At 37.5% G+C, this 13,798-nt stretch overlaps 1 protein-coding gene across 1 annotated transcript in view; it reads left to right on the top strand.

Moving 5' to 3' along the window:
• Positions 1 to 6,942, top strand: part of LOC127878528 (uncharacterized) — a 33,014-nt gene extending 26,072 nt beyond the window's left edge. Inside the window, exons 22-25 of the mRNA XM_052425060.1 lie at positions 755 to 831; positions 3,102 to 3,155; positions 3,691 to 3,740; positions 6,600 to 6,942. Coding sequence (XP_052281020.1) covers positions 755 to 831; positions 3,102 to 3,155; positions 3,691 to 3,740; positions 6,600 to 6,825 — 407 coding nt within the window. The 3' untranslated portion in view covers positions 6,826 to 6,942. The remainder of the gene's footprint in view (positions 1 to 754; positions 832 to 3,101; positions 3,156 to 3,690; positions 3,741 to 6,599) is intronic.
• Positions 6,943 to 13,798: the final 6,856 nt, after the last annotated feature.

Here is a 13,798-nt window from a genome sequence, read left to right as displayed (position 1 = left end):
AGAAGTGGTTGTCAAAGCCTTCAAAATCATTAAAATCGTGAAGCTTCCGGGGAGCTTCGCCTCCCTGGACCCCCTAAACGATAAATTATGCACTTTTTGGCATTATAAAAAGGTACTTTGATGAAAGTATAAGGCGTGACATGCTCGAGAAGTGGTTGTCAGAGCCTTCGAAATCACTAAAATCGTGAAGCTTACGGTGGGCATCGCCCCCTGGAACCCCTAGCAGAGCTTTGCCCTGCACCCGCCAGGGGCCTTAGCGGCCCCCTTGATCCCCAGCAAATCTTTCAATATCCCGCCCCCCCCCCCCTAACCAGAAATCCTGGAACCGCCCCTGACAACCATAACTGTTTTATGTATATACATCTAGATTTCAGTATATGTAATCATTTTCTTTGGTTCCTTTATACTGGACACAGAAAGAAATATAATTATCACACCATCAATTTCAAATTAAACCATACAGTCGTAACAGACACATTTCGTAAGATCGTTAATAAGACATAATTCATTAATTTCGATTGATAAAAGGCTCGCGCAAAATCATGTATGCTATATATTCAGTTTGTATCTTGATATAACACTTACGAATGCATTTTAAGGACCAAATGGGGCAATTGCTGCGACATATACAAAAGCAAATATAATGATTTAATAGTGTGCGAAGCGTCACTCATAAGCGTGGTAAAATGGTCTTTATGAAGAAGAATCAATAAGCACCGGCTAGATCCTGCATTATTTCTCTTTTATGATTCAGGTGTGGTGACGTCCGGGTATCGGGTTCGACACGGTGTATGGACAGAGATAGGGCGCATGTCACCGCAGCTACCACAGGTATAGATCCCTTGCCAAACGTCAATACTCAAACTCTTTAAATGATGTATCACAAAACTACAATGAAGGGCACTTTTAACTCGAAACTTACATTTTTCAATATTTCCCAATTATTGAACATCGGATTCCATCAAGGTTTGGAATATGAACAAAAAAATCATATATCTCATCGATGTATACCGTACTCATCAAACGAGCGAAATCAATCTAAAAAAAGTAACAACATGACTTTATCTAAAAATATTAACTTTCAGTGAAATTCATCAACACTTAATCTCAATCGAACATGCAATGCCAAAGTATCCATTTCTGTTTGCTAATCATGAATGTCAACTCGATGATTGACTCATTTATATCACTGAGAACTCTTAATATGAGCGAAATGCCGATGAAACGCTCATCCACGGGACCACTCAAATTCATGTATGCTAGCTACAATGGGTTGAAGGTCGTATCTTTCCGCCAAAAGACGCGTTCAACCCGTCACAAACAATGTTATAATATATCATTATATGGATGAGGTAATTTTGACGAAGGACCTCGTGTTTTTTATGTGCAATTGGTTACTTGCGTAATACACCTTTATAATTTTTGATCACATATCCTAAGAATTGGCTATAGAAAATAAATAGTGTTAACATACTACCATCTGCACATGCAGCACGAGGAAGCCCACCCGCACGTGATCCAAAAGGGGTATGGATAAATGATTTAAATGCCAGTAGATACACAATGTTCTCAAACAACAGTTTAAAGTTGATACATTAAACTTTTTCGATAAATTACGATGATAAAAGTGTTGAGTCGAACGAGCCTTTAGAAATAAAAATAATTAAACGCTGCATAAAAGAAGCCTTTGAGTGAACTGTAACTTAAAACAAAACATGTAAATCGGTGATATGTTTGACGCAACCTGTTTTATATATGAGATTTCTGCATTTATACCGTACGATATATAACCTATGTAAATATAGCCGCTGTCAACAAAGAAGAAGGTTCAGTTCGTTCGTCCATTCGTAGGCCCTTCTGTGTTTAGACCCATTTTACTTCCTACGTTGTCTACTACGTATTTAATGGAAAGTCATTAAAACCCCTTTACCCGTGCGTTCTTCAAACGACTACATTTGGTATACCGTCTAGTCGTCGACTATCCATCAACACCAGCATAGCCATCAGCGTATCTGTGATGTACCACCATTCGATACTACATGTACTTTATTCGTGATTTGATTGTGATTTTCATATTCATGCAGATCTCTTTGTAAAGTATTACATACATATATTTCATACCATACATTTTTTTTTTGCAAATACCCGCTTTGTGTTTATGAACACAAAACTTCTATCAAAAGAGTTCTGAATATGAATCTCGCACTGAGTAAACCTGACTGAATGCATGTGCATAAAGTGTCGTCCCGGATTGGCCAGCGCAGTCCGCAGAGACTTATCAGGAAATAAATTTTCCGCCTAGATTACCGGTAATCGGCGGTGACACTTCCAACTAGATTACCGGTAATCGGCGGTGACACTTCCAACTAGATTACCGGTAATCGGCGGTGACACTTCCAACCAGATTACCGGAAATCGGCGGTGACACTTCCAACTAGATTACCGGTAATCGGCGGTGACACTTCCAACTAGATTGTATTTTGACTAGATTACCGGTAATCGGCGGTGACACTTCCAACTAGATTGTATTTTGACTAGATTACCGGTAATCGGCGGTGACACTTCCAACTAGATTGTATTTTGACTAGATTACCGGTAATCGGCGGTGACACTTCCAACTAGATTGTATTTTGACTAGATTACCGGTAATCGGCGGTGACACTTCCAACTAGATTGTATTTTGACTAGATTACCGGTAATCGGCGGTGACACTTCCAACTAGATTGTATTTTGACTAGATTACCGGTAATCGGCGGTGACACTTCCAACTGGATTGAATTTTCACTAGATTACCGGTAATAGGCGGTGACACTTCCAACTAGATTGTATTTTGACTAGATTACCGGTAATCGGCGGTGACACTTCCAACTAGATTGTATTTTGACTAGATTACCGGTAATCGGCGGTGACACTTCCAACTAGATTGTATTTTCGTTAAGATGAAGCTTTCTTTAAACGAAAGCGGAAAATTCAATAAAATATGAAAGAGTCGTCCCTGGATGGCATGTGCGGAGTGGACAGGCTAATATGCGACGACACTTTAGGCACATGCATTAAGGCCTTTTTTCCCAAAGCGTGGCACATTTTATTTTGTTATGCAGACATTCTACAATGCTACCAATCCTGGCCTGGAGATTAAACCTGGTGATATTCTGGTATGCACTATTTTTTGTTATCATTTTATTTCACTTAGAATACAGAAGTAAGATGTTGTTGTTTACACAGGCACTCGGCATTAGCTACTACCCCCCTCCCCCCCCCCAGCTGCTACCCCCTCCCAAACTCTCAAAATTGTCCATAAGTAATAACAAAATAACATGACAAAAAAGTTCGTCGAAAAACTTTTTATTTTTTACTTATATATATATATATATATATATATATATATATAAGTAAAACAAATATTTCGACAAACTTTTTGTCATGTTATTTTTTATTACTAATGGACAATTTTGAGAGTTTGGGAGGGGGGGTAGCAGCTGGGGGGGGGGGGGGGGTAGTAGCTAATGCCGAGTGCCTTTGGTTGTTTAGACATATAACGGGGATTAACTTTGATGTTCGCGATTCTTGTTGTAAAATTATTGCCTCCCTTTGTTACCTTCAAAATGCGAACTGATTCGATTAGTAAAGTTATTTTTTATTTTATTTTTTTATTTGTTGATTTATTTTGTTTGTGTTGTTATACAACAGGCTTCTCGGTGCACAATGAGCAGCCAAAGGACTTCTCTGACTCGCATAGGGTAATAATGAAAGGTTGTAAAGGGGCTCTGACTCCTGGAAGCAAAATATATTACGCGCTTCAACAATTTTGGTGTTAGAAACTTCTTAAATTATTTGAAGTATGAGTAGTATGGGTATTTCACAAATTATCGATGAGAAACGTAACAGGCGCTTTTTTAATGTACCAATTTCGGTTGATGATTGCAAATAAATGGACAGTATTTAACTATTTTTTTCAAAGTCAGTTGCGTAACATGTATCTCGCTTATTTTAACATAAAAATAATATACAGTTTTCATTTTCGTTTGTTTATGTTTAATGAATGTTAATGTTGCGTTATCCACAACTGCTTCTTTTTAATAAGGAACAACGCTGCATGCATGTTTATGCGACCACGTGCATATTAAGCGGCGTTGTAATGCAAGTTTCTATGTTGATTTTAGCTCACCTGAGCACACGGTGCTCATGTTGAGCTTTTGTGATCGCCTTTTGTCCGTCGTGCGTCGTCTTTCGTGAGTCGTCAAAATTTGCCTTGTTAACTCTCTAAAGGCATTTTATTGTCCGATCTTCATGAAACTTGTTCAGAAGATTTGCCTCAATTATATCTTTAAAAGGTTCGAAAATGGTTTCGGTTGGACGAAAAACATGGTCGCCAGAGGTGGGGTATTTTTCCTTATATGGCTAAGATAAAACCTTGTTAACACTCTATAAGTAAAATTCGGTCTATAGCTATCTTGGATAAGTTCGAAGATGGTTCCGGTCTTTTGGAAAACATGGCCGCCTGTGAGCGGGGTATTTTTCCTTAGATGGCTAAAGTAAAACCTTGTAAACTATCTTAACGTCAAACTTATAGCCCGATCTTTATAATAATTGGTCGGAACATTTGTTCAAATTATATCTTTGATGAGTTTTAAAATAATTGCGGTTTATTAAAAAAACACAAACATTGCCGCCTTGAGCGGGTCATTTTTCCTTATATGGTTTTAGTAAAACCTTGTTAAATCTGTAAAAGTCACATTTTTGGTCCAATCTTTATGAAACTTGTTCAGAGTATTTGTCCTAAAGATAGCACAGCTGAGTTAAACAATATGTTTCAACGAAAAATGTGGCCGCAAGGGGGCGTGGCATTTTTCCTTATATGGCTATATTAAGACCTTGTTAGCACTCTTGAAGTCACATTTTTAGTCCAATCTTTGTGAAACTTGGTCAGACGAAATGGTTTCCGTCCGTTGAAAAGCATGGTCGCCAGGGGGACGGGGCATTTTTTCCTAATATGGCTATAGTAAAATATTGTAAACTCTTCAGATGTCACATTTATGGACAAAGCATTACGAAACTTGGTCAGAACACTTTGTGTAATAACAACTCGGCTGAGCTCCACAAGGGTGGGGGGGGGGGGGCATTTTTCCTTATATGGCTTTAGTAAAATATTAATAACTCTCTAAAATTTACATTTTAATCATTATGAAACTTTGTCAGAACTTTTTTTCTTAAGATATCTTGGCTGAGTTTGAATTTGGTTCCCGTCCGTTGAAAAGCATGGACGCCTGGGGGATGGGGATTTTTTTGCTAAATGGCCTAAAGTGAAACTATGTTAACTCTCTAGTTGATATTTTTGCCAAGTTTGAAAATTGTTTCAGCAACATATCAAAAGTTGCTGAGAGCAATTCAGTTCCTTGAAGTCTTAGGCGAGCGACCGTGGGCCTCTGGCCCTCTTTTTTATTAGAGCTATGAACTACAATCGGTACTTTTATATGAAGTTTTAACGTCTGATTATGACAATAGTTTCCATTGTTTGCAGCCAACATTTCTCCTCGTCACCTTAATGACAATAAAAGTAACAATTGTTGAACATTACCGGGAAATAATACGACACAATGTGGGAGCCATCATTTGCCACATTTTTTCTTTAAACCATGACGCAGTTATTTGAAAGAAATTGCTCTCTTGGTTTTGCATATTTTATAATAATATGTTAACGCAGACGCTGTGCAACAATACTTATAAGTGTATACCTCGGTTTAATAGAATTATTACTAACAATCTAATAACATCTGTGCGTGATCACAAAAAGTTTGGAACACTATTCAACCCGAATGCATATTACGTATATGAGCGGCGTCATGCGAAAATGGGTCTTATACAAAGGCTGGTCTTGACAGATGTGAGCGCGTGTGCTAAATAGAGTGTTCAATGATTTCCGAATCATGAAAAGTCGTATAATGTACGCCAAATGTATTTGACGTTATGTGCGTGTGAATTTCCTACCATTTTCATAGGCTGTAAGGGTTAATGAATAGGAATAACAAGGAAAAACATCAACAAAAACGCTTGAAACGTGACTGACATTTTGCTTCAAGTAATTAAGATAAAGAAAGAATATGCAAATTAGATTTAGAATAACTTATGATAACCAATATGGTTTAAAGCTATATTTTATAATAACGTACATGTATCATTACATTGCATCCCTGTGAATAAGCTTCAAATAAGACATTAAACATATGTCGTATAATCATATAGGCAAAGAATGGGTTACCTCTGTAATGGTCTCGGGCATGTTAAGTTCATATACGTCTATTTAAATGTTATATAATAAATTGATTTTCCGCCTTATGGCACAACATGTTGACTTGTAGTTGCATTGTATATTTGCATTATGTATTCAAGACTAAGGCCTGGCCGGAAGACTGCACATTCTATCATTCTAAACTTGCCTCAACTAAATTGAGTATACCCCGGTAGATAGTCATTTAGGAAACAGTAATGGGCCGCTATTACGGTCCTCAGATAAAGCAGCCTAAGGACTGGAAGCACCCTATAACCTTTGACACACACACGTTGTCTTAACTCTTTGTTATTTCTTCATTCCTACGCAGCCCTACGCACGAAGACGAGATGTGTAACTTCTACCTCCTCTACTACACGGAACATCCGGGCCGACTGCGCATCCAGTACTGTATCCGGGACGCGCAGACGTTCCACTGGGCATCCTACCTTCCCAACATCCCCGCAGGAGCCAGCTCCTTAGAGGGCATTCCGCCGTTCGAGCGCGTGGACCCTTTTGCCGTTCCTTTTAGGGACCAACTTCCGCATCAAATGTAGATACTTTATCACGGCACTGCAGATTGGCAGAATGACATTTCGTGTTAAATTTATAACTGCGGAAATATGTCTTACTGCCTATAAGTTGAATTGCAGTTATTAAATCTCAATTCTGTGCTGACTGTTAGTATTCATGTTCTACTGTTGTTGTTTTCAAGTAAAACATGTCGTTTTGTGTCAGTTATGCATACACACATCTATTGATAGCATATGAAAAGTCATGACCACGTATATATTCCCACAATATGTTAAACAGTCGTAAGAAAATAAAATGTTGTATTATAGCTACAATAAGAGGGTTAAAATTGGTGTGTGGTCGGAGATTTTAGTCAAGTGAAAGAGTTTGAGGCGCCAGTTTCGATACTTGAGAGTTTCAAGAAATAGCGTTGGGCAAAAAATCAACTATGAACATAACAACACAATGTATTAAGACAGATATCGTAGATAAGCGGCCGTAAATATACTTTTGCAAAATGGTAAACCTTACCTTCCAACTGCTGTCAGCACATGGGGGGGGGGGGGGTCAGTCTAATTTGGGATTTATTTTCCGGACTTTGTAATTGCAAAATCCGGTTGTGTCATACGGTGTTGTACTAAACATTTATCTTGCGGGCGTCGCATCGCGTAATCGAAGGTATGTATCTAATTTTAACAATTTGTCGTACTTGATTTGAATAGCACTGTTGTAGCTAGAGGTCGGAAAGAAGTTAGACACCGTAACCCTACACAATTATCTCTCGAGGGAGTCTCCAATTATCGGCACAATTATCCAAGTTTTGTATTAAGGGGACTTATTCACCGATTTTCGTACTTTTGATAATACAATGTATGTCAGTTAATTTAATTACTTATGAAACTGTTATATTTGGAATACTGTTAAATAATTATGATGAAAATGAAAACGACAAAATAAAGCATAGGGCCTAAATACAGTACGTCGGTCCCTTGAGGCATGCTGGTACTATCCTGTAATGTGTAGATTTGTGTTTGTGTAACTATAGTTTGTATCAAGAATTTACTCTGTACGATGCAGACTTAATGTTATCTGAAAGTTTGTACTACAAACATTTTTTGACCCAAGTAAATCCATAGAGTGAGACCAATTTTGACCCAGGGGCATTATTTGAAGAACCTTAGTAGATTATAACATTGTTTCTTTATCTTTACAAATCAATTGACTTCTGACATGGTTAGTCTTGACCCCAAGCACATGATTTGAACAAACTTAGAAGAGTAAACTATGATTTTTGAAACACCAAATATGTAACACGTTACCCAATCGGCTTCGGAAAAGAGTTTTGAAGTTTAACTTAATCTTTATAAACAATTTGACCAGTGGGGTTTGTCAAGTTGTGACACCAGGGGTATGGTTTGAAAAAAACTTAGCAGAGCCCCAGTAAAAGAAATAACATGCTAAATAACAAACCGCGGGGCTAATCGATTTCAGAGAGCAACGATTTGTAAAGTTCTCACTATATTCATATAAGGAAAACAAGTATCTACTAGGGCAGGGAAATGAATCTTACAAGAGGCTTGATTTAAACAAAAATGGTATATGACCACCATACGATATGGAACAACAAATATATAACCTCTGATCCTATTGGATTCAGAGAAAATTTGAGGAGTTATTGACTATATAAGTCTATATAAATCACGTGACCCTTGTGTGTTGCCAGTTTAAAAAAAAACTTTTTTGACGACCATCATACAATTATGCATACCTAATATCAAGGCTCTGGATTGTAATGATCTGGATTATAGAGGACCAGACACAGCAAATATGATAACCCTAACACTTGTGGTTTCATTTGATTTGTTTATGTGATTGTTTTTATACATATCTATAATAATAATGTGATCCCTGGGGCGTGGCATCTCAGTTTTGCACATCAGATCCATAATTTGTACAAATGTGTAGATTACCAAAAACGATTTTAAACACAAAGTGACCTTTGTGATTTCAGAGAAAGCGATTTTCAAAGTTATTATGTTTACATCTATGTTTAGCTCCGTTGACCTACACATAGGATGGACCTAAACCATTTGAACAACTTTGACAGAGGGTCATCATTCCTGTGATGGTACATTAAAGTATGCTCATCGATCCAGGAGAAGAAGTCGTTAAAAGAAAGAGTTAACTGACGGATTGACACACGCACGCACTGACGGACGACGGACAACATGGTATATAAAAATCGCTTTGTGCTCATTTGAGCTTAAATATGCCTGTTAAATGTGCATGTTACATGGTTTGAATCCTTGATTTTTTTCTGATTTCGATTGATAAGTATCATTACCTAAAATATATTGTTAATATTTTTTAAGGAGTGCTATGTTGCTTGTTTGAATATATTGCATGCATGCGTTTTTGAATCAATTAATTTTTAATTATCTTTTTGCAGAACTGTGATCAAGTCCCTTTGATATATCCTGAAGTTTAGTCAATTCTGATCATCTTATTCATCAGACCTATATTTAGTATTGTCAAACAATCAACATTAACTGTCCTGCAAGAGTTATTAATCAGCGGCATTAGGACAATCGTTTTGCGCATGCATGATTGTCAAATAAAAATCAAGTTTTTGTCTAGTATGGTGACGCCTTTGCGTAAAGTAATTCTAATCTTACAACGTATTTAATAGCAAAACTGAAGGGGATTTTCGATCGCGTTGACGTTAGTAATTCAATTAACGTCACCCGCGGCCTATTTTAAGCAAACTCATTCATACGCGTTCGTCCAGTCCAAGGTTGTGCCTAGTTAACTCACTATGCGGAATCTGATTGGTTGTCGCCGTTTGCTGCAATCGTATTGGTTAAGAGAGCAAGTGCACTTGACAACATGGCCCCAGGAATGTTTAACGCGTGCTGGTATGTGATGCTGAACGGTACGGACATATGTCAGTTATCGAGGCTATCAAGAAGAAGTCCATCAAGGTTTTATTGTGTGCGCACGTTTTCTATGTGTATTTGCTTTGTATGCACTTTGAAACAAAAACGGTGCACCAAGTTTATACCGACTCTATTAAAACGCATCTATATAGAAATGCGGTTTCCTACATAACATTGATTGGAGCTGTATTATGTCAAGGCATTTGTATGCTTTTGTGTTAAATTATATTATACACTTACATGCATATGGTCGCGTTATTAAAAGAAGTTCTCTCATAAATATTGTGTGTGTGATGGTATTAATGAAATCAAATGTCCCTAGCTCTGGTCAAAAATCTATAAGTTCATATGTTTCTTGATAGATCTTTGCTCTGGTTAAAGTAGGGCAGTTGTCAATAACTGACATAAGTAAATGCCCTTAGTACTGATTAACCAATAAACCTGAAAAGGTGTAAGCTGGCTAGCAGACTATCGTGATTTAATTTTAAAAAAAGGAAAATATTCCAACTAGACAAGCATTAACACACAATTATGTTTCTAAGCCATCACATGTTGTTTGTATTGGTGATGGCTGTTTGTATTGGTGATGGCTGTGTTTCCATGTTTTAGTTTGACTTGCTTTTTATAATAATGGCGTTTCCAGGACTGAAAACCTCGTCCTCACGGTGAAAGACTGAGTAAATCGTAAGAATGAATAACTAAGTCGTGGGAAGACCTATCAAACTCGTGTTAACTATATAATTACTCGTTGGAACGAAATAACAAACTTAATAACTAAACGGAAAAAAAACATTCAGATTTCATACAGCTTAAGAAGCACATGCAAAAGCGCACATCTGTCATAATTAAAATGTCCAATAATGAAATAGAATGCCATTTGCTAATCGTTTTGAAACATGTGTGAAACAAATTTTACATTGATTGTCATCCCCACGCTTTTCGGAGAAAAAGTGGGACTATTGTGGTTATCTCCGCCTTCCGTCCGTCCTGGCCACCTGCTCCTCCTACACTATTAGCACTAGAACCTTGAAACTTACACATGTGGTAGCTATGGGAATATGTGCGACTGTTAGGGCAACGTAATTTTGATCTGACCCCTAGGTCAAAAATTATGGGGGTTGGGGTGGGGCGATTTTCCTGCGACCCCGCTTCGAACAAGGCTCATACCTACTTTGTCCATTAAGATATTGATTTCATATTTGGTATGCATGTGTATCTAGACAAGACTTTTTCATACGAATACAATTTTTTACCCCTGTGACCTTGACCTTGAACTTGAGGTCAACTTTCAGGTTTCAAATTCTGCGACCGCGATTCGAAAAAGGCTCAAAACTACTGTGTCCCTTCAGATATTGCTTTCATATTTGGTATGCATTTGTATCTGGACAACACCTTTCCATGTGCATAGAACTTTTTACCCCTGTGACATTGACCTTGAAATTGAGGTCAGCTTTCAGGTTTCAAAATCTGCGATCGCGATTCGGAAAAGGCTCATAACTACTGTGTCCCTTCAGATATTGCTTTCATATTTGGTACGCATGTGTATCTGGAGAACACTTTTCCATGCGAAAGAAATTTTTGAACTTGGGGTTTGCGTTCAGGTTTCGAAATCTGCGACCGTGATTCAAAAAAGCTCATAACATATGTGTCCCTTCAGAAATTGCTTTAATATTCGGTACGCATGTGTATCTGGACAAGACCTTTCCCTGCACATACAATTTTACCCCTGTTACCTTGACCTTGACCTGGAACTTAGGGTCCGCGTTAAGATTTCAAAATCTATTATGTGGTTAACTCCGACGTCTGTCCGTCCTGGCTACTATCTCCTCCTACACTATTAGCATTATAACCTGGCAACTTACACACATAGTAGCTATGAGCAAATGTGCGACAGTGCACTATTTGAAATTTTGATATGATCATTGGGTCAAAAGTAATGGGGGTTGGGGTGGCCGATTCAGAGATTTTTACTCATTTTTTAGGTTATTTTACATTAACTTCTTCATTTCTACACCGAGTTACCTCAAATTGATACTGAACATCTCTTATGACAATACGGTCAATCTCAACTATGCTTGGCCCCATTACCAACCCTGTGGCGCCCCTGGGTCAAATATGCGATGTGGGGATACGCGTCGGCCTCTACCGCGCCATTTCTAGTCGATTATGTCGTGTCAACCTTTTATTAACTAGTAACTTACTCGTTCCTTCGAGTTAGTTATGTCGTTCTCACGAATCGCACAAGTCATGTCCACGGTTTCCTTTTCGCTCCCAATAATAATTTTCTTGTTCCCACAAGTAAGTTTTGTCGTTCCAACAAGTTCCGACGTTCCTTGTTTGTGAACGACGTTAAAACGACCAAAATAAATGAAAAATAGTATGTTAAACATGTCCATCTGTGACACAATGCATATGCAATCGTACAGCTGTCTGCAAAATGCAACCATTACACTAAAATAGGATGGAATGTAATTTAATTAGGTAATTTGATGATAATTGATTATTCAATATAATTATTCCATAAACATAGCAACATTTGTTTCCAAGACTATTTGAGACAATTTATACGTGTTGCAGATAAGAAGAATAAATCACCACATTAACTTGGCTAATACGAAGTTTATGATGTTTTTATGAAAGCCAGTCTACAAACTGTTATTGGCAAAATATATTGTTACATGACAACAGCAGACTTAATACTTACATCAGATCAAATTGCGGGCAGAACTGGAAGCCTTTTATCGAGAAAAGGAGAGAAAATTATAAAGCATTTTTGTTGTTGGCTATAGAACTTATCTTCAATGTTTTATAAATTGGTTACGCAACAGACGCGTTATATTAGACTCTCGATATCCCACTTTACTTGTTGATAAGCAGTAGTTTTATTTCCCCGCATCTGTTAATAGCCTCAGATTAAGAATGATCTGTGCTGAGCAAAAATACCACGTGATGAAGACGCAGCAAATAGTGGACTATTTTAATCATTCATAACGATTCTCTTCCGCGACATGTTTTATAATTCAAGCATTGTTTATTGATTCTATAGACGCTCCGTTCAAATTTATTCCATTTAACATGATATTCAAATTATGTTTCCATGTGCGAATGAATATATTTGAAGAACTTCAACTTCTTGCATAAATTATACAAATCTTTCTCGGCGGCGCGGATGCGACAGTCATCAGGTTTATCGTAGCTAAAAAAACTGGCTTGAAACGCGTGGTATTAACCTTAGTTGCTCGCAAGCTAACAACTAAAAAGTATGAAGAAGAACAATTAGTTAATGGAATTGCCCTGCATACAATCGAATTGCACCTATATTATTCCTTTTAAAAACATATACGGACCGTGCTCTGTGAAAAAGGGGTTTAATGAATGCGCGCATATTGTCGTCCCAGATTAGCATGTGCATTGCCGAGGCACCAATATTTTGAGATGTCGTTCCGCGAGAATATATATTTTCTGCAGCTTTCAACACCGTAACGCTGCATGTACGTGTATTTCAACGTTTATAACGTCATTCCACGGGTTGTGTTCATTTCAAACTTGCGATTTAAAAAGCTATAACATAATTTAAATAAAAAGAGTAACGACTAAGATAATGCAATAGCGAACAACTTCAGTGCCTTCAGCGCTTTGATCATTATTGTACAGGTTTGTATATACACATTTTCATGTCCGCTCTGTGACAACGCATGATGATCCAGGATATATGTGAAGTTTCAGTGCAGTAATTAAAAAAATATATGCACTTGTTCCGTGCAAACGTTAACCTGAACTTAAATTAACGCGCCAATCTTAAACTGACTCAAAAGGGGAAATGCTTAACGGCTCCTCGAAGTTATAGGTCACGGTCAGTGAATGTTTATTAATAGCTGGAACTCGTATGTTATTTTGTATTAAAATATAACATAGACATGTGAAGTAGTAGCACGAAAGCGTAAACCAGAGTGATCTACCGGTAAGTACCAAAGGGGACATAATTCAGCTAAATTGTAGATTAGAGTTATCGAACTCGAAACTAGTTTATAAATCTATTCGTTTTCAGTGAATGCTTGTTATTCTTGAATCCAATACGTAC

The sequence above is a fragment of the Dreissena polymorpha genome, chromosome 4, assembly GCF_020536995.1.
Source record: "Dreissena polymorpha isolate Duluth1 chromosome 4, UMN_Dpol_1.0, whole genome shotgun sequence".
Taxonomy (NCBI): domain Eukaryota; kingdom Metazoa; phylum Mollusca; class Bivalvia; order Myida; family Dreissenidae; genus Dreissena; species Dreissena polymorpha.
This window is presented reverse-complemented; position numbering and strand designations above follow the sequence as displayed.